Source organism: Hemitrygon akajei, chromosome 1 (genome assembly GCF_048418815.1).
Source record: "Hemitrygon akajei chromosome 1, sHemAka1.3, whole genome shotgun sequence".
In the NCBI taxonomy this organism is placed as follows: Eukaryota; Metazoa; Chordata; class Chondrichthyes; order Myliobatiformes; family Dasyatidae; genus Hemitrygon; species Hemitrygon akajei.
This window is the reverse complement of record NC_133124.1, coordinates 219,651,705-219,675,208: the sequence shown is the minus strand read 5'-3', so window position 1 is coordinate 219,675,208 and position 23,504 is coordinate 219,651,705. Positions and strand designations below refer to the sequence as shown.

The 23,504-nt window shown below is 43.3% G+C and overlaps 1 protein-coding gene across 5 annotated transcripts in view; it reads right to left on the bottom strand.

Annotated features, from left to right (window-relative positions):
• dbnlb (drebrin-like b) overlaps positions 1–23,504 on the bottom strand; it is a 55,512-nt gene that overhangs the window by 30,440 nt on the left and 1,568 nt on the right. For all 5 annotated transcript variants that reach the window (XM_073061763.1, XM_073061787.1, XM_073061770.1 and 2 more), the window contains exon 2: positions 1,227–1,282. In XM_073061763.1, coding sequence (XP_072917864.1) covers positions 1,227–1,282 — 56 coding nt within the window. The remainder of the gene's footprint in view (positions 1–1,226; positions 1,283–23,504) is intronic.

Below are 23,504 nucleotides of genomic sequence, written 5' to 3'. Positions count from 1 at the left end.
GTGGATATAGGGGTATGGTGGGCTATGGTCTTGGTGTAGGTCGATGAGACCAGTCAGATTAATAGTTCGGCACAGAATAGATGGCCTGAAGGGTTTGTTTCTGTGCTGTAGTGCTCTATGGCTAAGATTCTTCAAAGGGGCATCTGGTTCAGAACCAAATACGGGGATGTCCATTTACAGAGATGAGGAATTTCTTTAGCCAGAGGGTGGTGAATCTGTGGAATCTATGGCCACAGCTGGCTATGCAGGTCAAGTCTTTGGGTATATTTACAGCAGAGATTGATAGGTTCTTGATCAATCAGGGCATGAAGGGTTAAAGGGAGAAGGCAGGAGATTGGGGCTAAGAGGGAAAATGGATCAGTCATGATGAAATGGTGGAGCAGACTCGATGGGCCAAATGGCCTAGTTATGCTTCTATGTCTCATAGTCAAATACGAGGCTCAGGCACAAGGTTCAACCTGAGTAAGCCGCCAAAAGCTGGAATCAGTAGGGAGAGAACAAGGGCTGTGATGAGAAGAGGCTGCAGGAACTGGCTAACCTCTGATATATTATTAAGGCAGGAACATGGGCAATGCAAGAGACAGGGAGACTGGGTGGGTGGGTACAGCACAAAACCAGAGGGTGAAAAGGTGAAACATTTTATTAAACACAATTAATTTTTATTAAGATTCATTAATGATGTTCAACAGGAAATTGGATGAGACTTACATCCTCGGGCAAGAGGCACAAGACTAGTATACACTTAACAGTACTTAAGGAGAGCTAACAATCTTATTTACTGCTGGACAGATCGAATGCAGAAGTGGGGAGGTTATGCTTTAGTTTGAGAGAATGGGTAAGGCTCTAACTAGAGCATTGCATACATTATTGGTCTCTGTATTTGTAGTAACAGAGGTGATTTTCTGTACTGGAATGGATGCACTGTCTTACAAATAAACGCTGGGCACCATAGTAACATAGCAGTCAATGTGATGCAATTACAGCTTGGGCTGTCGGAGGTCAGAGTTCAACTATCCATGCACCATCAACGTTCAGGCCATGCCACTCAGAAGCTTGTGCTGATATTATTTATTTGAGACTACACTACGTAACTACACGTGCTGTGTGAGACTATATGTACTGTGTTTTGCACCTTGGCTCCGGAGGAATGCTGTTTCATTTGGATATATACATGTGTATGGTTGAATGACAATTGAACTTGAACAGTGAGCCCAAGTGATCCTCACCTCCAGTTCCAGCCACTCGCAGATCATTGCTGTTCCCCTCATAGGTAAATAGGGCCCTGCAAAACACAACGGGATATTTAGGCTTCAGGCACTGAACTCAACAAAAAAGAATGCTTGTTGTCCAAGTGCTTCAAATCCAGCCAACGTCTGCATAGTGCAGGAATACATTAACATCCACACTACTATTTTCTCAAATGCAAAAGACTTTGCAGATGCTGGATATCTGGAGCAACACACATAAAATTCTGAGGCCACTTAGCAAGTGAGGCAGCGTCTATAGTTCTGGGCTGAGAGCCTTCATTAGGCCTGTAAACAGAAGGGGGCAGAAGCCAGAATAAGGTGGGGCAGGGTAGGGAGTACAATCTGACAGATGATAGGTGCATGGGTAGGAGAGGGGAATGAAGCGAGAAGCTGAGAGGGACTGAAGAAAAATAATCTCATAGGAGGGAACAGTGGACCATGGGAGAAAGGGAAGGAGGAGTAATGGGCAGGTGAGGACAGAAGCGGTAAGAAGAAAACCAGAATAGGAAATGGAAAGCGAGGAGGGAGGAAGGAGAAATGATTGAAAGTTGAAGAAACCATTTTCTTAATAAAAGGCATTCATACAGCTGATTGGCGGCGAAAGTGAACATACCCTTGCAGCCAAAACCTTCTGTCCAGTCTCCCTCAGCCTGGACTCTGACTACTGTACATACCATGGGAATAGAATACTATTGATATGCAGCTCCATGAAGACAGGCTGTCAATGCACCATTCTCCTCTCCCTCTATTTCTTTGACCAATGAAGAACAGACTGTTTAAACCAGGGGTTCCCAACTTTTTTATGCCATGGAGCCTTACCATTAACTGAGGGGTCTGTGGACTCCAGGTTTTAAACCCCTGGGCTAAACTATATAACTCATATTCATCTTCCACCTCTGCCAAGATTACACTCTGTGATGGCTGCTTCATTTAAGGATGACCACTGTGGTCATGTATGTGAGATTGAATTTGTGTACTGGCTCCTCCCACCCCTGTAATTAGCTCAAGCCCACGGCTCTCCAAATGCGACTTTCACTCATCCTCAATTGTAAATGCTTTAGAGTTACTGGTCATGATTTTAATTAACTGGCCCTATCTGGAATTCCCTCTCCACCTCCTCTTCTTAGAAAGACACTCTCCAAAATCCATCCCTCGTTTATCACAGTTCTCCGCTGAATATTGTCTCATAATGCCTATGTGAAGTGTCTGGGAAAACTAATGACAATTGCTGGTGAGCGGCAGGTGATAGGTGAGACTGATTGAGGGGGAGGAGTGTTTGAAGCAAGAAGTTGCATGGTTATAGGTGAGAGAGGCTGAAGGAGGAGGAGAGTCAAGCAGATACCTATGTCAGACTCTGCACATTGATATCACCTTCCAACAGCCAGAACTGAAGTGGAAGCAAATCATCCTTCAAATGCAAGAGTTTGCCTCAGAAGCTGTATCAAGATCACTCAGGGAGGGATGGCAGTCCCTATTAAGGGTGCTCACTATTCAGCAGCACAGGCTTCCCAAGTGTAACATCCACCTTTATTACTGAAGCAGGATAGTGTAAAGCAAACACCCCCCCAATCAAAGTTTAAAATCAATTTATTATCAAAGGACATTTATGTCAGGGTGGTGGGATAGAGATTTGTCTCTGCCAAAGGAGGTGTAAGGTGCTCCTTCCCTCCACTAGCCTGCAGGTCACCCTTGGGGAAGGTGTAGCACCTGCTTAGCCCCCCCCCCCAACCGATCAGGGTGATGTGAAGCCACGGGAGCAGGTGGTGGATGGTCGTATGAGCAGCCGGTGCATATCACAAGTCCTGGTTATGCGACCATACACACCAGGCAGACAATCTCTGATGAGTATTGATAATGGCTGAGGTCACCCGTCTTGCAAAGACACTGCCCAGAAGACAAGAGCAAACCACTTCTGTAGAAAAATTTGCCAAGAACAGTCATTGTCATGGGAAGATCATGATCACCCACATCATAGGACACAGCACAATGAATGAACAAACACATATATCACCATGTACAACCCTGAAATTCATTTTCCTGCGGGTATATTCAGTAAACCCAAGAACCACAATAGAATCAGTGAAAGACTGTACCGAATAAACTGTGCAAATACACAAGCAATATAAGAAATAATACTAATAAATAAACATTGAGAATGAGTTGAAAAGTCCTTGAAAGTGAGTCCAGAGGTTGCTGGAACTGTTCAGTGTTGGCGTGAGTGAAGTTGAGTGGTTATTCCCTTTTGTTCAAGACCCTGATGGTTGAGGGGTAGTAACTGTTCCTGAAACTAGGATTGGGAGTCCTGAGGCCTCTGTACCTCCTTCCTGATGGCAGCAGCCACAAAGGACGGATCCAGGAACGAGGCCGTATGCTGGTGGTTTTTAATGAGAAGCTAATCCTGTACACTGCAACACACACAAAGTCATCACAGGTGGAAAGGAAAGGGCAGAGGCCAGAATAGGGAGGTGGGGAGGAGTACAAGTGTCAGCCCTCCAAGCCTCCACTTGTAAAAGGCTCAGAAACCTGCACCACTTGGGTGTAGAAGATAAAAAGCAAGAGACTGAGTGAGGTTCTCATTGCAACATTACTAAAGTCAGTACATACTGCAAATGGGCGGTGGGGCAAGAATAAATATAGAAAAGTGGTTTCTCTCACACTTCCTTATGCTTCTACTGCTCTCTCCAGAGTCACTGGGGTTAACTAGTGTTTGCCAAGCTGCTTAGAAGCTTTACGGTGCAGGTCAGACTGCTGACATTCGACAGGGTCAGTGAAGGACAGGACTTCCACAAAACATTTCAGAAACCAGAAACACTGGCGAAAACTCTAAACTTCTGTTTAATGTGCTTTAGGATCTGCTGTGGTCGAATATATACAAGTTTCATCTTTGAAGTTTCTAGTTCAACACAAAGCTGCTTTTACCCAATGAATTTAATGCTCCACATCGAGGAACTGTAACTTGTTATGCCGTTGGCCCCCTCCTTTGTGAAAATCGCAAGAACTCTAGTTAAGGGGGGTCAACTGACCCAAGAGAGAGAGACGTGCGGAAGACCACGTTCTCCCAAGAAGCAGAATAAAGGTGACTTTGACTATTGTCTCATGGAGACCATGTGAAAGGCCCTCGGGCAGGGTGGGCTGGTTGAGAGAGAGATCGCAATATCTGCAACTTGATTGACACCTGCGATCCCGTGAAGAAGTATAAAGGAGTGTCTGAGGGGAGGACCCTCAGACGCACCCAGATGCACCAAGGAAACACACGAAGGAGAAACGCTAGAAATCCTGCGACAGCGTTTTAATAGCTACAGCCGGTGGTGGGGTTCGTGTGCGTCCTTCCCTTGCCTGGGATTGGCGACTTCACCACGGAAGACGGCCTAGCTACAGGGGAAGCCACAGATGAGAGTCCATTCCCCCAATGAGACTTCCGACTACCTCCTACAGGTTGGAAAACCTGTCGGGTAAATGCTTCATGTTCTCTGTCTTTCTAACAAAAGTGCAACAACGCGACACTTCCGCCGGCAACTAAGTGAAACTGCCGTGATCTAAAAGACTTTTAGATATCCAGCGAACGATATAAAATCTACATTACCCCTAGACGACGATCGAGCTTGTGTTTTGAATGATTATTATTACACCGGTGTTTTAGATTGAGTTTTGACGATGTATATGATCTGAATGTTTTGTATTAACCATACGTTTGTGCCCCTTTTTGAATAAAACGTTTGAAAATAGTAGCATCCGACTCAGCTATCTTTGCTGGTAAGTTACCTGGTTACGGGGTTTACATAACAAACTTAACTGCATTTATCGGAAGGGATTGGTTCTGAAGCTCTACTGATGAATGTGATTTAATCGTTCTGAAACCATAAGACATAGGAGCAGATTTAGGCCATTTGGCCTATTGAGTCTGCTCCGCCATTCTGTTATGGCTGATTTATTATCCCTCTCAACCCCATTCTCTGGCCTTCTTCCTGTAACCTTTGACTCCCTGATTAATCAAAAACCTATCATCAACCTCTACTAAATGACTTGGCCTCCACAGCTGTCTGGACACTGAATTCTACACATTCACCACCCACTGGCTAAAGAACTTCCTCCTCATCCCTGTTCTAAAGGGATATCCCTCTATTCTGAGGGTGTGCCCTCCAGTCCTAGGTTCTCTCACTATAAACATCCTCTCCACGTTCACTATCTAGACCAGGAGTTCCCAACCTTTTTTATACCTTAAACCAATACCATTAAGCAAGGGCTCATGGACCCCAAGTTGGAAACCCCTGATCTAGACCTTCCAATAATGATAGGTTTCAATGAGGTCTCCGGTCATTTTACTGATCTCCAGTGAGTTCAGGCCAGAGCCATCAAGCATGCTTCACACGTTTACCCTTTCATGTTCAGAATCATTCTTGTGAGCCTCCTCTGGCCCCTCTGCAATATCAGCAAATTCTTTCTTTGACAAGAGGCCCAAAACTGCTCACAATACTGCAAATGTGGTCTGACCAATGCCTTATAAAGCCTCAGTTTCCAATTTTCCAGTCAGGCCTCCAGTTACATAGCTGAAATACCGAGCTGGCTTCGACAAGCTTGTTGACAATAATATTCAGGAATGCAACTACTCAGCCCCACGTGGCAGGCTGGTCACTCAGGGTAGGCATCCAAACTCATCCCTCAACACGATACAAATGGTAGAGGTCAGGCAGCATCTATGGAGGGAAATAAACAGTTGTTTTTGACCAAGGCCCTTCATCAGAGTTGGCAAAGCGTTACAGCCCAAAATGTATTCCTCTCCATAGAAACTACCCGACCTGCTGAGTTCCTCCAGCATTTTGTGCATGCTGCTTCCTCTGCAGAATCTCATGTTCATCTGTTTAAGGCTGTTAACTGAGCAAAGGGAGACCACTTAAGCCTCTTTAGCCAGCCAAAGGAACAGGAGAAAGAGCTCAATCTCTCTCAGCTCTACCATAACATCAACCCATGATTTTATATTATCTTAATCTCATGTGTTTCTACAATCCTTAATACTCTTATGAGACTAAAGAATTTTAGATTTCCATTTCATCACCAGTTTCAACCTGCTTGAGGAGATTTTCTTGACTTTCACTAAGTTTTGTATGAGTTAATGCTTCATGATCCTAACTACATGTCTCTCTGCTCGAGGGCAGCACAGTAACGTAGCGGTTTTAGCTTTACAGCACCAGCTGTAAGATTGGGGCTTAATTTTCATTGTAAGGAGTTTGTATGTTCTCCCTGTGACTGCGTTCATTTCCTCCAAGTGCTCCAGCTTCCACCCACATTCCAAAGACATACGGTTAGGGTTAGTAAGTTGTGTTGGCACTGGCGTGGCCCCAGGGCAATCCTGGCAGCTTTTACTGGACATGAACAATGGACTTCGCTGTATGGTTCAATGTACATGTGACAAATAAAACGAAACTTAGACAATCTGGTAGTCAGTGCCTGACTGAGGTAAATGTAAATGCTGCCTTTAAGTGGACAGATACTTGAAGAACAAAATGTTCAAACAATCTACAAAATAGGAGTAAGCCATTCTGCCCACCACCGACAAGATCATGGCTAAAATGATCTCTCAAATCCGCATTCCAGTTTGTTCATGAAAATCTTTCAGCAGCTTGTTTATCAAACATACACCTCAGAAATATCCAGAATGCATCTTCCTCTTAAACTTTCGAAACAATAAAAATGGCCTCACCTGCCGTAAATGGGCAAGTTCAAGAGCTTCCAAAATGAAGAAAGATGCCTCAGAAATCTGCCCTTCCAGACCATCATGATCACAGGTTTAACCAATAAATAGAAGAGATTCTGCAGTTGCTGGAAATCCAAAGCAACACACACAAAGCTGCAGGAACTCAGCATCTAAGAAAAGGAATACACAGTTGATGTTTCGGGCTGAGACCCTTCTTCAGGGTCCTACTGCTGAACGTGGTGAACCCTTCATCAACATGGTTAGGTATTAGCCTAAGAAATCTTTTATCAGTTGTTTCCAATTCCAATGCATTATCATTCTTACTCACATAAAGATGTGAATACTGTAAGTACTGCGTGGGGGTGCACGAGAGAGACATTGTTTTGCTGTTGCTGCTTGTGTTGTTCTGCTGAGCAAGGACATCCATTGTTGGTGCTGGAATGTGTGGTGACTTGTTGGCTGGCAATTGAATTTTCTCCATTAAAGAGTAGAAAAACAGATGAAACATGGGATTGAACGAGTGCAGCTAAACACCAGGATAGCCTGGAGGCATGTGGAGAGGGATAGGATTACAACATCAAGCCAGTGCAACCTTGTAACACAAAACATTGCTATTTAAATAACAGACAGAGGTGGTAATGCCACAGCTTTGAGCTGAAAATGGAGTAACCTTAAAATCAGAGTGGATGCAATTCAGTGAGAATTCAGTGGAAAAGAGCAACATGCAGATACAAGAGACTGCAGATTATCGTTCCTCCTAAACTCACGTGCACTTTGCCTTTGTTGCCACAAAGATGGAATTTTATCTTAAATAATCTTAATATCATCTTGAAATTCTGCTAACATAATTTTAAAATCTGGTGATATAATTGTGAAATACCCTGTAATTCATCGTGTTAATGAATATAATCAATAAATTTTCTAAACACGAACATACACAACCTTTACTCTGAAACATTTTAGGGGTTCAACGTATTTACATTGTCAGTATTTTAGGTTACAACACTGTTACAAATTGTAACAATAAACACAGAATGGAAATCGATAGCTCATTGTCAATAAACCACCAGCCTGCTGAATGCTGATGCTAAGTTTAAAAGTTTACTAAACATAAAGGACTTTATTTTATTGTATTTCAACATACGCTTCAATTAATAAGAATGTGATTTTTCAATTTCCATTCCAAATATTCATAGTACAGTCGGTCCTCCTTATCCGCAAGGGATTGGTTCTGGGACCTCCCACGGATACCAAAAAATACGGATGCTCAAGTCCCTTATATAAAATGGCGTAGTATTTGCATATAACCTGCACACATCCTCCTGTATACTTTAAATTATCTCTAGATTACTTATAATACCTAATACAATGTAAATGCTTTGTAAATAGTTGTAATGTAATGTTTAGGGAATATTGACAAGAAAAAAACTGTACACGTTCCTCTCGCTCACAACACAAGCAACGAATGAACAAATGATCAAACGAGTAAAACCTGCAATACCTGTTCAGTAGTTGTTACACTGTCTTGTTTAGGGAATAAGGACGCTTTGGAGGAGGCTCAATAATACTAAAGTCAGGAACTGTGGAGGTTGAGGGCTGAGGATCTTCGAGCATTAAACATCGAGACTTCAGGATTGCAGATGTTTTAGTTAGAAACGTTGTGATAGGAAGCTGTCTCTTCTTTCCCTTTGCTTCATCAAACAAATCTTGCAGTGGTTGTAGGCATGTTGTTATCCCTCAGGTGACACGGAGGCTTCGTTCCATTGAAGAATCGTAGTCGAGGATCATATCCTTTAACACTTACGCCTGTTGAAAAAATGCTGCAAATTTTTCAAGTGTCCAAATTGATGGCTCTGCCTCCTCTAAATCTTCATCATCATCTTCCCTTGCAACATTCAAGATATCCCTGACTTCTGCATCAATAGTGGGGAAGCCCGATATCACTGACTGTCTCACTCCATACCGGGTTCCAACATTCATTGACTGTCTCAGGCTTTACAGCGTCTACAGCCTCTGCAATAAGCACAATTGCATCTGCAATTGTGAATTTCTTCCATAAATCCATGATGCTGCAGTCAGTGTTGGCAACAAGGGCAGCACGAATCCTCTCGAAGGTTTCATCACAATTGAAGACTTGCTCTGGAAGGTAGCCTTTCTCTTCGATGAGTTTCTTGAGCTCCTCTGGGAATGCTGGCTGCCATGGCCTCGGCATCAGCCGATGCCGATTCTCCCGTGATCTTTACGTTCTTGAGGCTGTAGCGCTTTACATAGCCAGCCAGCCATCCCTTACTAGCCTTAAACTCTTTTCTCTCGCTCTCATCAACCCCGTCACAGTAGTGCTCATAGAGACTAAGAGCTTTTTCACGTATAATTTGGCTATTGGCAGGGATGTGCTTCTGTGACATGTCCCCTAGCCACACACACTTAATGCTTTCTCAGTCTTCACAAGCACTTCATCATGAACCAGGGAGACCATTTTTGCTGTTGTAGAGGCAACACTGACACTTCCATAAATTACAGCTTCTTTTTTGCTTTATTGTGCGAATGGTCGATTCATTCTTACCGACCTTATGGCCCACTTCAAAAGATCTAATATTTCTACTTTCTCAGCGTGAGATAGCACTTTACGCTCCCTCTTAGCCTTTGAGGAATTGCTTTGACCATGTAACTGCTTTTTAGCAGCCATTTTTTCACAGGAACAAAGTAGCGAATGAAGGAGATGTGAGGTGAACAATGCTCGAACAAGTGCTGGAAGACCACTTCCGGGTTTTCTCAATTCGCGCATGCAGAACTCGCGGATCAGCAGGGCCGACTGTACGCAGATTACAAAGGAAACATTTATAGGACTACACAGTTTTCAGGCTGTGTAAAAATGTCCTGCTCAGAGCAATGGATGGTCCGCACAGCAGAGGGAACGTTGATGGAGATGCTGAATCAACACACGCAAAGCCAGAGGAAATCGGGGCCAGGCAACATCTATTGAGGGAAATAGTTCATGTTTCGGATGAGACGCATGTTGAATTGACATGTGGCATTAGATAAAGCAGCAGGCAAAATTAAGCAAGCAAAACTGGCAGAAACAAACCTTTTATTTAGTCTACATGAGTAGCAGGGTGGATGTATGTCTCTACCAAAGGAGGTGTAAGGTGCTTTTTCACTCCGCTAGCCTGCAGGTCACCTTGAGCATGGCGTAGCACCTGCTTAGCCCCACAATCAGGATCATGTGAAGCCATATCACAAGTCCCAGATATGTGACCACTGACACCAGACAATCTCTGAAGAGTATTGATAAGGGCTGGGGTCACCTGTCTTGTAAAGACGCTGCCCAGAAGGCAATGGCAAACCATTTCTGCAGAAAAATTTCCCAAGAACAATCATGGTCATGGAAAGACCACGATCGTCTACATCATATGACACGGCACATAATGAACAAATTTGCAGTGTAGACCTAAGCATGCACATACATTGTCATCGTGAGAGCAAGAGGCTCGAGAACACAGAGAGAGCTTGTCTGAAATGGTCGGGAAACGCAGCATGAAAGAGAGGAAATGGATGTGGAATGCATAAAAAGGAAGGCTGTACAGTTGTTTCTGATGACTCATTTGCTGAAGCTCAGTTGATTGACTTTGAAAGAGAGGTCTCATAAGATATGAAGCTATGGAATGCATTCAGAAAGCGCGGGGAGGATTATGCACAGCGAGCAAAGCTCAGGTATTTGTCTGCTGCAGCCCAGTGAAACTACCCAGCCCTGAACTTTCAGCAAGAACGTTTCAGGACTGGAGTCACTCGGTCCTGAAACACTCTGCCTGCTAAATGCTCAACTACAGCAGTCAGAAGATCCAACGCTGACTGTAAGTTCTCCCCATAGTCCCCTGGGTTTCCTACCGCAGTTCAAAGATGTATAGGTTGAGGTGAGTAAATTGTGAGCATGCTCTGTTGGCACTGGAAGAATGGCAACAACTGTAGGCTGCCCCTCACATATCATTGGACTGTGTTGAAATATTTCGATGTACATATAACAAATATTTCCTTCTTTCAAATCTTTGGTGGTCCTGATCAAATGGTGCCCAATATTGGGGAGGCCTTGCATTAAATAAGCGGGACTATGCCAATTTATTTTCTATTTGGTATTTTTGCATTTAACACAAATTTGTTTGGCAGACTAGATGAGCCAAATGGCCTGCTTCTGTGCTATACTTTCTATGACTATGATAAAATCCTGCATTGCTTTAAGCAGTGTATTTAAGGTTATGGGGAGAAGGCAGGAGAATGGGGTTGGGAGGGATGCTGTGGCAGCGTAGTAGTTAGTGTAACGCTATTACCATATCAGCTATAAGATTGGGGTTTGATTCTTGCTGCTATCTGTAAGGAGTTTATACATTCTCCCCGTGACCATGTTGATTTTCTCTGCCTTCCCACATTCCAAAGACGCACAGGTTAGGGTTAGTGAGTTGTAGACAAGCTATTCTGGCGCCAGAAGTGTGGCAACAAATGCAGGCTGCCCAGCACAAATCTAGCTGATTTGATGTACACACAACTAAGAAAAGTAACCTTAAATCTTTCTTCAGTCTTTAAATCAAGAATGATGGAATGGAGTAGCAGACTTGATGGGCCGAATAGACTAATTCTGCTCCTATGTCAGGTGAACAGGTATTGGGTGCAACCGGAATATCTATTTCTCTATATCTCCAAGGTACTTAGTCCAAACTGGGAAATGTATATCAATGATACTGTTGAGCTCGAGGAAACGCAGGAGATGGCAATCACTAGCACATCATTGAATTATTTTCATAAGCATCACTGGCCTCTTTGCACTTTTATTACCAGGGTCTGAAATAGTTAAGCAACGCTTCACAGGTCCAAACTTGAAGTCTGTATAGGTTTGGATTATACTGAATGCAATGCATGAAGCAACAGGCCTAAAATGGCTGAAAGTAGAGTATAAATCTCTCAATCCAAGACTCATATCTGGAAAAATCCAGGCTAGGAAGTGAATGACAAAGATTTTAAAATTATGAGAGGATCTAATGGAGCAGAGGATGTTTCCACTTGTGGCAAGAGAGATATGAAGGACCTGTAGACAATCTGTAATGAATTGAACAAAATATTCAGAAGGAATGTAATTGCTCGAATTTGGACGAATGAGGAACTTGCTCTCAGAGTGGTTGAGATGAGTAATGTTTATGTAGAAGGTGGATAAATGCACCAAGGTGAAAAGAACATCGGGCGAGATGTAAAAAGGTCAGTTTATTCTCACGTGTTCAGTAAGATCATGGCAAAAGAGACCGAGCTAGAGAAAGTTGGAGAAATCTTGCATCATGAATAAGCACAACACTGCTGAAGGATAGAATAGTCTATGTGCTGCAAATTCAATAGGATTTTGCAATATTAAACAAAATCCCAAAATAAATTTGTACACTACCCCTTTTATACCAAGGGTAGGTACTGACACTGCAACATACACAAAATGCTGGAGGAACTCAGTGGGTCAGGCAGAGTGTATAGAAGGGAAGAGATAGTCAATGTTTTGGGACGAGACCCTTCATCAGGTACTGCAGAGTGGTTTTAGAATAGACACCAATCACCATAACCCCAGAAGGGTTGCAAGGTAAATTTGTCTCCATTGTTGCTGACTGACCTGCTGAGTTCCTCCGGCATTGTGCGTCGCAACGCAAGGCCTTGCTCAAGAGACAGGACTCACGAGGGATCTCAGATGTGACTCAGTTCAGATTCAGTCAAGATTGAGAATTTAAAATCGCAAGGACTCGTATTTTAGAACAAAAACAAGAAAGTACGCAATTCTGATCTGCTGCATTCAGCGATTATTACATTTCTTCCGGATTTTACTATCATTCCCCATTTCTAGAAGAACATGTTCCTCATTTCACAAATCTCTCCCCCTTCTCTCATTAATCCTGTACACTCATGACTGCATTCTCCCAACTCCATCCACACATTTGCAGATATCACCATCGCGGGCTGTAACTCAAATATCGATGAGTCAGAATAAAGGAAGGAAATAAAGAGCTTTGTGAAGAGCTTACATTCAAGTTTATTGTCATCTGACTGCACATATGTAAACCAAATGGAACAATGTTCCTCAGTGCACCCACAATACAGGAAACAAAATATTACCATAAATATAGTGACAAAATACAATTCAAAATACATGTAGTGCGCAGTACAGGTAAACAGTAAAGAGTACAATAAACAGCTCACTGTCCTAGTGTCGAGATCTTGGTGGTGGCAAGGTGTTCATTCGTCTCACAGCCCGAGGGAAGAAGCCGTTAATCAGTCTGGCAATCCCAGTCCTGATAATCCTATACCTCCTTCCTGACGGCAGTGGGTCAAAGAGTTTATGGATGGTAGGGATCCTCAACAACACTTTGGGCCCTTCATCCGCAATGCTCCTGGTGAGTGTTACAAATAGAGGAGAAGGAGACCTCATGGGTCCTCTCGGCAGTTTTTACTATCTTGCGGTCCAATGCCTTGCAGCCTCCCTGTCACACAATGATGCAGCCAGACAGGACACTCTTGATGGTGCTCTTGCAGAATGGGGACAGGGAACCTTGCACGCCTCAATCTGCTCAAAAGTGTAGACACTGTGGTGTCTTCTTGACTAATGAGGTGTTGATGGCCCAGATTAGATCATCCATTATGAGTATACCAAGGAACTTGGAGATCTTTGCTTTCTCCATGGCAGAGCCATTGATGTGCAATGGAGAGTGGTCGACCTGAGCCTTCCTTAAATCCACAATCTTCCCTTTTGTCTTGTCCACGTTGAGATCCAGGTTGCTGCTCACACATCATTTGACAAGCCTCTCAGCCTCCTCTCTGCATGCTGACTTATCATTGTTGCCGATGAGGCCCAATACTGCTGTACAATCAGCAAACGTGCTGACACAGTTTCAGATGGTCTGACAGTGCAGTCCTGAATCAGCAATGGGCTGAGGACACAGCCCGGGGGGTGGGGGGTTACCATGACAGTGTGGAAAGATTGTCATGCAGCAATCTTCCCTCAATGTCAGCAAAACAAAAGAGCTGGGTTATTAACTTCAGAAAGAGCAGTGCACAAACTCCCGTTTACATCAATTCAGGTAAGATGGCAGTGCACTCGAACGCAGCGGCCTCTGAGTCCAAAGAAAAGAGTTATTGTTCACCTTTTACACCTTTTACACAGTCACAAGACTCTGCAGATATTAAGAACACCAAGTACTGCAAGTCTACTCCACCCGATCGAGTTGCTGAATTGCAGAGGAGCTGGACGTCTTGCCAATAATGTTGCAGTCTGTTTCAGCCAGACAGGGAAGACAGCGGGAGGCAGAGTGTGATCCAATGGACAGTGTCGGATGTTTTTGTTGTGATTATAACATCCTATTAAGCATTGGAAATGTAGAAGCAAGTTCAATTCACTGGTTCATTGGCAAGACAGATGCGGGGGACCCTTGTGGCCTCGGTTGTGGCCCTCATTCATGCTTTGTGGCGGTCAAAGGAGGAGACACTGGGGCCTACTGTGTGCCACTAAGTTGGGGGCTGGCTCCTCTCGTGTTTGTTCCATTCGTCTGCAGCTACACTGAGTGATATGGGGAACTGCTGTGGGCTTGTTCTTGCAGAAAGGTGGCTCGAGGACAACATCCATGCATCAATCTGCAGGCCAGGACACTCTGGGACTTGGTCTATGTTATTGCTTTTTTGTAACTGCATGCTTTTCTGCTATCATAACTGTAAGTGCTGTTTGCTGTGTTTTGCACCTCGGCCCCAGAGGAACACTCTTTCATTTGGCTGTATTCTTGCCCAGATCAAGAGGACCGAGAGCTTCAATTTCCCAGGAGTGAACATCAACATTAACCTGTCCTGGTCCAAACATGTTGATGCCACGGCCAAGAAAGCCCACTAGTGCCTCTTCTTCCTCAGGAGTCAAAAGAAGCTTGGCATGTTCCCTAGACCCTTACCAATCACCATGGAAAGCATGCTATTCAAATGTATCACAGCTTGGTATGGCAACTGCAGAGTCATGGACACAGCTCAACACATCATGAAAGCCAACCTCTCCTCCATCGACACGGTCTCCACTTCCTTCTGCCTCAGTAAAGCAGCCAGCATAATGAATGATCACAATCACTTCTGACATTCTCTCTTCTCCCCAATCCCATCAGGCAAAAATTACCAAAGCCTGAAAGCACATACCACCAGGCTCAAGGATAGTTTCTGTCTCTCTGTCGCAAAATGATGGATTCTTCATCTCACAATTTACTCTTTGTTGTGGCCTTGCAACTTTCTGTCTACGCGCACTGTACCAGTGACACTATATTCTGCAGTGTTGTTGTTAGACCATACATGGCCTTGATGCGCTATGTAGTGAACTGATCTGTACGAAGAGCTTGCAAGTTTCTCACTGCACCTCGCTGCAAGCGGCAATGAACCAACTGACCAAGTAGTTGCTCATTTCCAACTTTCTGATACATTTCAATTCCAGGTTTTGTAAATCAGTACAATTACAGATTTTGCTCTAATGGAGGCGCAATCACATGATTCACATGCATCCTTTCTCCTCCCTCCACTGTTCCCACACACATAGCCCTTGTTGCCGCGCAGCTGGAACTTTCTTTTATGTAACGTTAACATAATTTTAAAATTATGTAAATATTATGAAATTCTGTAATTAATGTGTTAATAAATGTAAAGGATAGACTTTCTAAATAATAAACAGACACAACTTCTGCTTTGAAACATTTTAGAGCTTCAATGTATTTACATTGTCACTGTTTCAAGTTACAACACTTACAAATAGTAACAATAAACACAGAATGGAAGTCAGTAGTTCATTGTTAATAAACTGTTGGCCTGCTGATGCTGTTAAAGTTTAAAAGTTTATGAAACATGAAGGATATTTTTTGTTTTACTGTATTTCGTTATACCTTTTAATTAACACATAAAATGAAAAGCTTGTGATTTTTCAATTTGCATTCTAAATATCCTGAATATATTACAAAAAAAAACATTTAAAGTGCAGACGTTTTCAGGCCATGTGAAAATGCTCTGCTCAGACCAATGGCTGGTCCGCGCAGGTATAAAACAAACTACAGAGAATACTGCTACCCTCCCTGGTTGGTTACCGTAATTGTTCCAGTCTCTTCTTCACACACATTCTTCATAGTCAGATCAAGCATATAATTGTCAGGAATTTTACGAACGACCAAATCTAAATAAGTTTAACATCAACCCAGGGATTCCAATATCTCTGGTTATGTTGCCGTAACCATACTAGAGACACAGAGCAACTGGTACGAGAACGCTAATCCTGCTTACAGAGAAGCCACACGGGTTCATGCCCGTCGCTTTAGAATTCCCAATTACACCCAGCTCACTGCTGCCGCCCCCCTCCTCACCAACCTTCCCATCCAAAAACAACCATGCACCCACCCCAAACGCCAGATCAGAGACAGCTTACATTTCACGTGGTTACAATGTGGAGGGAACCACTTAGCCCTTTGGTTTGTACTTGCTACATGTAATGGTAATCAACCAGTCCCATTCCCGGCATCCCCCTATTGCCTGCCAACATTAACAAGAATAACTTACTTATAGACCACTTTTCATACAGACGTTGTAGTTCAAAGTGCAATAAAGTACAAACATGAAAATAAAAGACAACAAGATGTTAGTTAAAAGCAAGAATAAATAAATAGGTTTTGATGTGGTGTTAAAAGTGCCAACTGAGTCTACATCCCTTATAGTTTCAGGTATCGAGTTCCACAGTCTTGGAGTGTAGTTCAAAATAACTAACCTGCCAATTAACATTTGAAGGAGATAGTTTAAATTTAAGAAACCAGTCTTCCCTTTCAGATTTCTTGCTCTCTTCTGAATGTTCCTACAAGCAGTGCAGTTCAGACCTAAATACTCACTCCACGGAGGTTTTCTTTGTGTAACTTTTCATTATTTTGCTCAACTTCTGTTCTGTCCTTTGCATCTCCTACTTCCACTTACACTTCAGCCCACATCCATAGTCAGGTCCTTGACTCTGCGTTTGGGAACATCCTTCACAAATATTTCATCAACCTCCTCTGTTCCAGAATAAACTCTAGTTATTCTGATTAATCTTTATAACAAAAACAAATTCATCCTCCCTGGAATCTTGGCTGCACCCTCTCTGTAGAGCTTTCATATCTTTCATAACTTGTGGTGACCATGACTGGATACAATACCCCAATGACATCTACACGACGTGTTATCACAGGAAAGTATTATCCATCATCAGGGACCTCCATCATCAAGAACACACTCTCTTCTCACTGCTGCCATCAGGAAGAAAGATACAGGAGCTTCAGGAGTCAAACCACCAGGTTCAGGAACAGTTGTTACCCTACAACCATCAGGTCCCACATCACCAGGTTCAGGAACAGTTACTACCCCTCAACCATCAGGTCCCACACCACCAGGTTCAGGAACAGTTATTACCCCTCAACCATCAGGTCCCACACCACCGGGTTCAGGAACAGTTATTAACCCTCAACCACCAGGTCCCACACCACCAGGTTCAGGAACAGTAATGACCCCTCAGCCATCAGGTCCCACACCACCAGGTTCAGGATCAGTTATTACCCCTCAACCATCAGGTCCCACACCACCAGGTTCAGGAACAGTTATTACCCCTCAACCATCCGGTCCTACACCACCAGGTTCAGGAACAGTTATTACCCCTCAAACATCAGGTCGCACACCACCAGGTTCAGGAACAGTTATTACCCGTCAACCATCAGGTCGCACACCACCAGGTTCAGGAACAGTAATGACTCCTCAACCATCAGGTCCCACACCACCAGGTTCAGGAACAGTTATTACCCCTCAACCATCAGGTCCCACACCACCAGGTTCAGGAACAGTTATTACCCCTCAACCATCAGGTCCTACACCACCAGGTTCAGGAACAGTTATTACCCGTCAACCATCAGGTCCCACACCACCTCTGGTTCTTAAACCAGAGCAGATAACTTCACTTAAGTTCACTTGCCCACACTTTGAAATGTTCCCACAACCAATGGACTCACTTTCAAACACTCTTTATTTCATGTTCTTGGGTTTTACTTGATATTTACTTTTTCTACTTGCACAACTAGTCCTTTGCACACCGGTTGAACACCCAAGTTCTTCCATTGATTCTATTGTGGTCATTATTCTATTTAGATTTATTGAGTATGCCCACAAGAAAATAAATCTCAGGGTTGTACATAGAGACATGCATGCACTTTGTTAACAAATTTTCTTTGAACTTTGAACCATTTTGCAAAAAATAAAATTACTACTTACTTTCTTGCATTCTTATTTAATTGTTTATAAAGCCCAGGATCCCCAAAACATTTTTAACCACCTTTTCAACTTCTGTCAATTTCAACAGATCTCTTAGTTCCTGTATTCCTTTGAGAATTACACCCTTTAATTTATTGTGGCCCTTCCCATGATTCTGACAAAGATGCAACACTTTGTCCTGGACCTGACAGCAGGGAATGAGCCATTTGTTTCCATTGCAGGACCAGACTTGCAGGCGATTTGATGTGGCAGAACCGAAGTGAGGTGAGTGGAGGCAAGGCAGAGTTGAGGCAGTGGGAATCGGGCCCGAGAGCAAGGAAAGACCAGAGGTTTGATCGATTTCAGCACCCAACTGAGTTGGAAAGGTTGGGTGTGGAAGCAGCTGGGCCATGGCCCAAGAGCGAATCGAAACGGCAGGGCCCGTAACCAAGAGTGAGGAATGACCCGAAGTTTGAACGATTTAAGCACTGGACCAGATTAAAAAGGTCATGGTGTCAGCGGCAAGGGACATGCCAGTTCAGCTTGCTGCTCCACGAGATTCACTCATCTTTGCACTGAACTGAGGCTGTGGCCTGCAATCGGCTCTCAAATCGGCTGCAGTGACGATTGGTTTTGTGGCTGTGGGCTCACTTTCACGAGATTCCGTTCTGAATGTTATTTGGTTACTTTTATTGTTTGCACGATTTTTTTCCCTACTGCACATTTGGGTGCTTGATGGCCTTTTCTTTAAAAAAAAACAGGTTTTATTAGCTTTCTTTGTTTTGTGGCTGCCTGCAAGGAGACAAGTCTCAAGGTTGTATAATGTATACATACTTTGATAATAAATGTACTTTGAACTTCGAGCACCTTACATTTCTCTGTGAATTTCAATCGATAGCTGGCTGTCCATTCAAACAACCTGTCTATATCCTTTAATTTCTCGCTACTCTGACCCCAAGAATTGTATTATCTGTAAATTTGGTATTTGCCCACAATACAGATAAGCGTATACATCACACACACAAACAGGATAAAGAACAGACAATTCGCTTTATTTGTCACATATGCATCGATATATCAAAAGATACAGTGGAATGCATCAACTTGTGTCAATGATCAATAAGGATTGTGCCTGGGGCAACCTGCAAATGTCATCACAGCATGTCCACAACTCACTAACTCTCTCTAACTCTACGTAGAAATCTTTAGAATATGGGAAGAAACCAGAGCACCTGGAAGAAATGCATGCTGTCACAGAGAGAACGAACAATCTCCTTACTGACAATGGTTGGAATCAAATACCATTCGGTGATCACTAGCACAGTAAAGTGTTTGTGCTAACCACCATTGTACCGTGCCAATAGTGGCATCGCACCAAACCCTAGGGAGCCTTGGTGCACAATTCCTGAGGCTGATAAACTCGCTACTACCGTTTCCTCTCACTTCATCAATTTTCTGCTCACAGACCAGTTTATTCGGTGGCTGCGCTCTTGTACAAAGAACTTGACCAAATACTGTTTGCAAATCCACACTTATTTCATCAACCACACCTTCCTCATTATCTCCTCTGTTCAAAAACTTTTGTAACTTGCTTTTAACAATCCGTTGTGACTTTCTTGAATCAAACCAATCGTGCTAATGTGGCACTCAATGTTGTTTCTATAACGTTTCCCTACTGGCTTGTGCTTTAGTCCTACACCAACCTTTAGAACAAGTAAATAAAGTTTGCAATTTTCAGTACATCAGGTACCGTGTTTGAAGCTGAGCGACACACACAAAATGCTGGAGGAACTCAGCAGGTCAGGTAGCATATATGAAGAGGGAATAAACAGTCAGCATTTAGAGTAGAGATCCTTCATCAGAACTGGAAAGGTGGGGGGGGGGGGGGGGAGAGATGCCAGAATAAGGTAGGGGAGGGAAGCTGCACATGTTGGCAAGTGACAAGTAGCATAGTGGTTAGCACAACACTTTACAGAACCAGAGACATGAGTTCAATTCCTGCCACTGCCTGTAAGGAGCTTGTATTATCTCCCCATGACCGCATGGGTTTCCTCTCACAGTCCCATGATTAGGCTAGGATATCAAGGGATTGCTGGGTGGCATGGTTTGAGCGGCCAAAAGGGCCCATTCCAGGCTGTATGTCAATAAATAAAAGAAGAGGTAGCACTCCTTCCCGCCCGCCCCCCCCCCCCCAACCTTATTCAGGCTTCTTCTCCCTTCCTTTCCAGTAATGAACGACCTCAGCCAGAAACATTGACTGTTTATTCCCCTCCGTAGATGCTGCCAGGCCTGCTGAGTTCCTCTGGATTTCTGTTTTTGTCTGAAGCTGAAGATGTTTTGAAGTAGTCAACTGCATTTAGTAAGCTAGTTTATATCTACCCCACCAGGTACCGTAGATTCCGGACTACAGAGCGCACCTGATTAAAAGCCGCTGGCTCTAATTTTAGAAATAAAATCAATTTTTTAATTGTAAAGGCCGCACCGGATTTTCAGCCGCACCGGATTTTCGGCCGCAGGTGTCCCACGTTGTAATATGAGATATTTACACAGAAAGATATTACACGTGAGGATTTTTTAACTTTTAATTAAATCCATATGGTAACAAAAACAAATACATATTGCAAATGCTTTTTTTCGAACCGTGCCCGTAACGCGGCTACTTTTAAATATACGTTGCGTATACTTCTTTACTGAACAACATTCCAATATCTCCTAACGACTGGTAAAAAATATATATACTGCAGCCTACCAGGAAAAGTTATTGATCGCCTTTAACTTAAAAGCAGCGTTCGCTCAGATCCAAAGCCGCTCGCGTAATGTGCTCCCTCCCACCTTTCCGTTTATCGCAAACGGCATTTTTCCCACAAGACACCGCGAAACCGGGTGTGACGTCATAGCGTGTGACGATGTAGTACAGAAAACAAATATAGTTAAAACTCTTCTAACTTTAACTAGAAAATGAATTACTAAGCGAAAATATTATAAACTAAGTAACTGCCATAAGGCAGCTTCGAGTGTTTTCCATGTTGATGAGGGTGAGTACAAATGACTGATTTACAATAATTTAATTGTGAAAGTGCGTTTGATTTATCGTACAATTTCATTGGACCTCTGTGAACTACTCATCAATTTTATTGGTCTACTGTTATGAGGCAAAATGTTTACGAGGCGGCATGAAAAAAATCATGTATTAGCCGCTCTGGATTAAAGGCCGCAAAGTTCAAAGCTGTTCAAAATGTGGGAAAAAAGTAGCGGCTTAAAATCCGGAATCTACGGTAATTCATCTTTAAGTGCAGATAGCTACTGTTAAATTTTAGCCCATCCAGAATCCCAGTTACATTTTTCTTTGCCAGTGTAGGGCAGCGTGCTGAACCAGTACCTCATCCACATTTTCTCCCTCCATGAGTGAGTTTACCATTCGTCCTAGATCAGTCCAGGCTCTTTTGAAGACCTACGTTCTCACAATCTAGAAAATCATTTGGAACCCCTTTCACTTTCTGACAAACTTATCTTGCGTCTTTTTCCACTTCCCCTCTGAAATTCCCCTATTCAGTTTGTTTTTTATGCAATAAAAAACTTCTATTTTCATTATGATCATCCAGGAAGTTCTAGTGTTAATTTCTCTGCCTTTCTTCCTCAAGGGAAGTACCCAGCCTGCAGTCAAAATGTAAGCGCATACAAAATAAGGAAATGCATGACCCTGGCCATTCAAGCTGATCTATAAAGAGCCATAAAAGTAAGGAAACTTCCAAGATGACCACAACCTTGCCGTAGGGTTTGGAGGCTTGCGTATCTCAGTGACCCGAGAGCTATGCTGGCTGGAGACAGGGCTTTATGATTTGGCTCTTGGTAAGGTCACCCATACCAAACAGGTCGAAGGGTACAGGCCAGACTGTGAGTCCTCCAATCTTGGGGGTTCAGCTCAGGGCTAACAACCCTAAAAAATAGCTACAGAAACAGCAATGAAGAATCCTTCAATATCTGTGTGCGACAGTAAGGACAGAGACTGAGGACCTTCATTGCTGCCCAAAGCGCCAATGGAGATAAAAGAAGCTTGGGAGGGTGGGGGAGAAGGTGTCTCTCACATGCCCTCTCATGAACTTCGTTCACCAAGAGCCCACTGACAAGAGCAGCTGTGGTTCTGTGAACTGAGCTCTCCCAGAGGCACCAGGCAGCTTATTCTACAGCCCCTTTGGAGCATGGTGCCCAACTTCTGGGGTTATGGTTACCCAGCTGTGAATCCCATTTTGTCAGATCTTCACCACATAGTGGCCAGCCTTATGGTGTTTCAGTCCTACACTGCCCACTGCTATCCCCTGCTCAAAAACCCATACACTGGACTGCTCTGGTAGACCTGTTAATTCAGCCAGCTCTGGCCCTTAACTTATTGCTTCCTGCCTTCAATCTCTCCTTTCCCCTCCTTGTCAGTCCCTTCCAATTCTGATGCCCTCCACTTCCCTCATTCCAATGACACAGAATCCATTTAAACTGTCATTTATTAGGCTCCAGGTTCTTTCTTGAGCAGAGATTAAGATTTTAAGATTATTTTATATGTCACATGTACATCAAAGCACAGATAAATGTGTCATTTATGTAAATGATTAACGTAGTTGTTAACACAAGTGGGGGCAGCCCAGAAGTGTGGCCACAGCTCCAGGGCCAACATAACATAACATACCCAGAACTTACTCATGCTAACATTTTCAGTACCCAGAGAATGTACAAACTCCTTACAGATAGCAACAAGAATTGAATCCAGGTCACTGGTACTCTGATAGTGTTATGCTTAAAAACTAAGCTACCATGCAGACCCTAGCTTTCTAGATTTAACACTGAATTCCACAATGTGAGGTAACTTGATTTCTGTCTGCATCTGTGATTATTATTGCCACATGTACTGAGATAGTGAAAAGCTTGTTTTACGTACTGTTCATACAGATCCGACCATTACAGTGTGTTCAGGCAGAACAAGGAAAAACAACAACAGAATGCAGAATAATGTGTAAAACTACAGAGAAAGTGCAGTTAAACAAGGTGCAAGATCGTAACCCTGTGAGGTCAAGAGTGCATTTTATCATACAAGGGGATCATTCAGTGGGGTCGAAGCTGTCCTGTGATATTTTTTTCTCCTCTTGAAATGGAGGACACGCCTACCCTGACCTGTCTTCCTGATCGACATTTCACAGCTCCAGCATTCTTTTGTCTATACACTCACTCACTAACCTTATTGAGTCCTGAAATGTGACCAGTTTATTCCTCTCCATAGATGCTGCCTGACT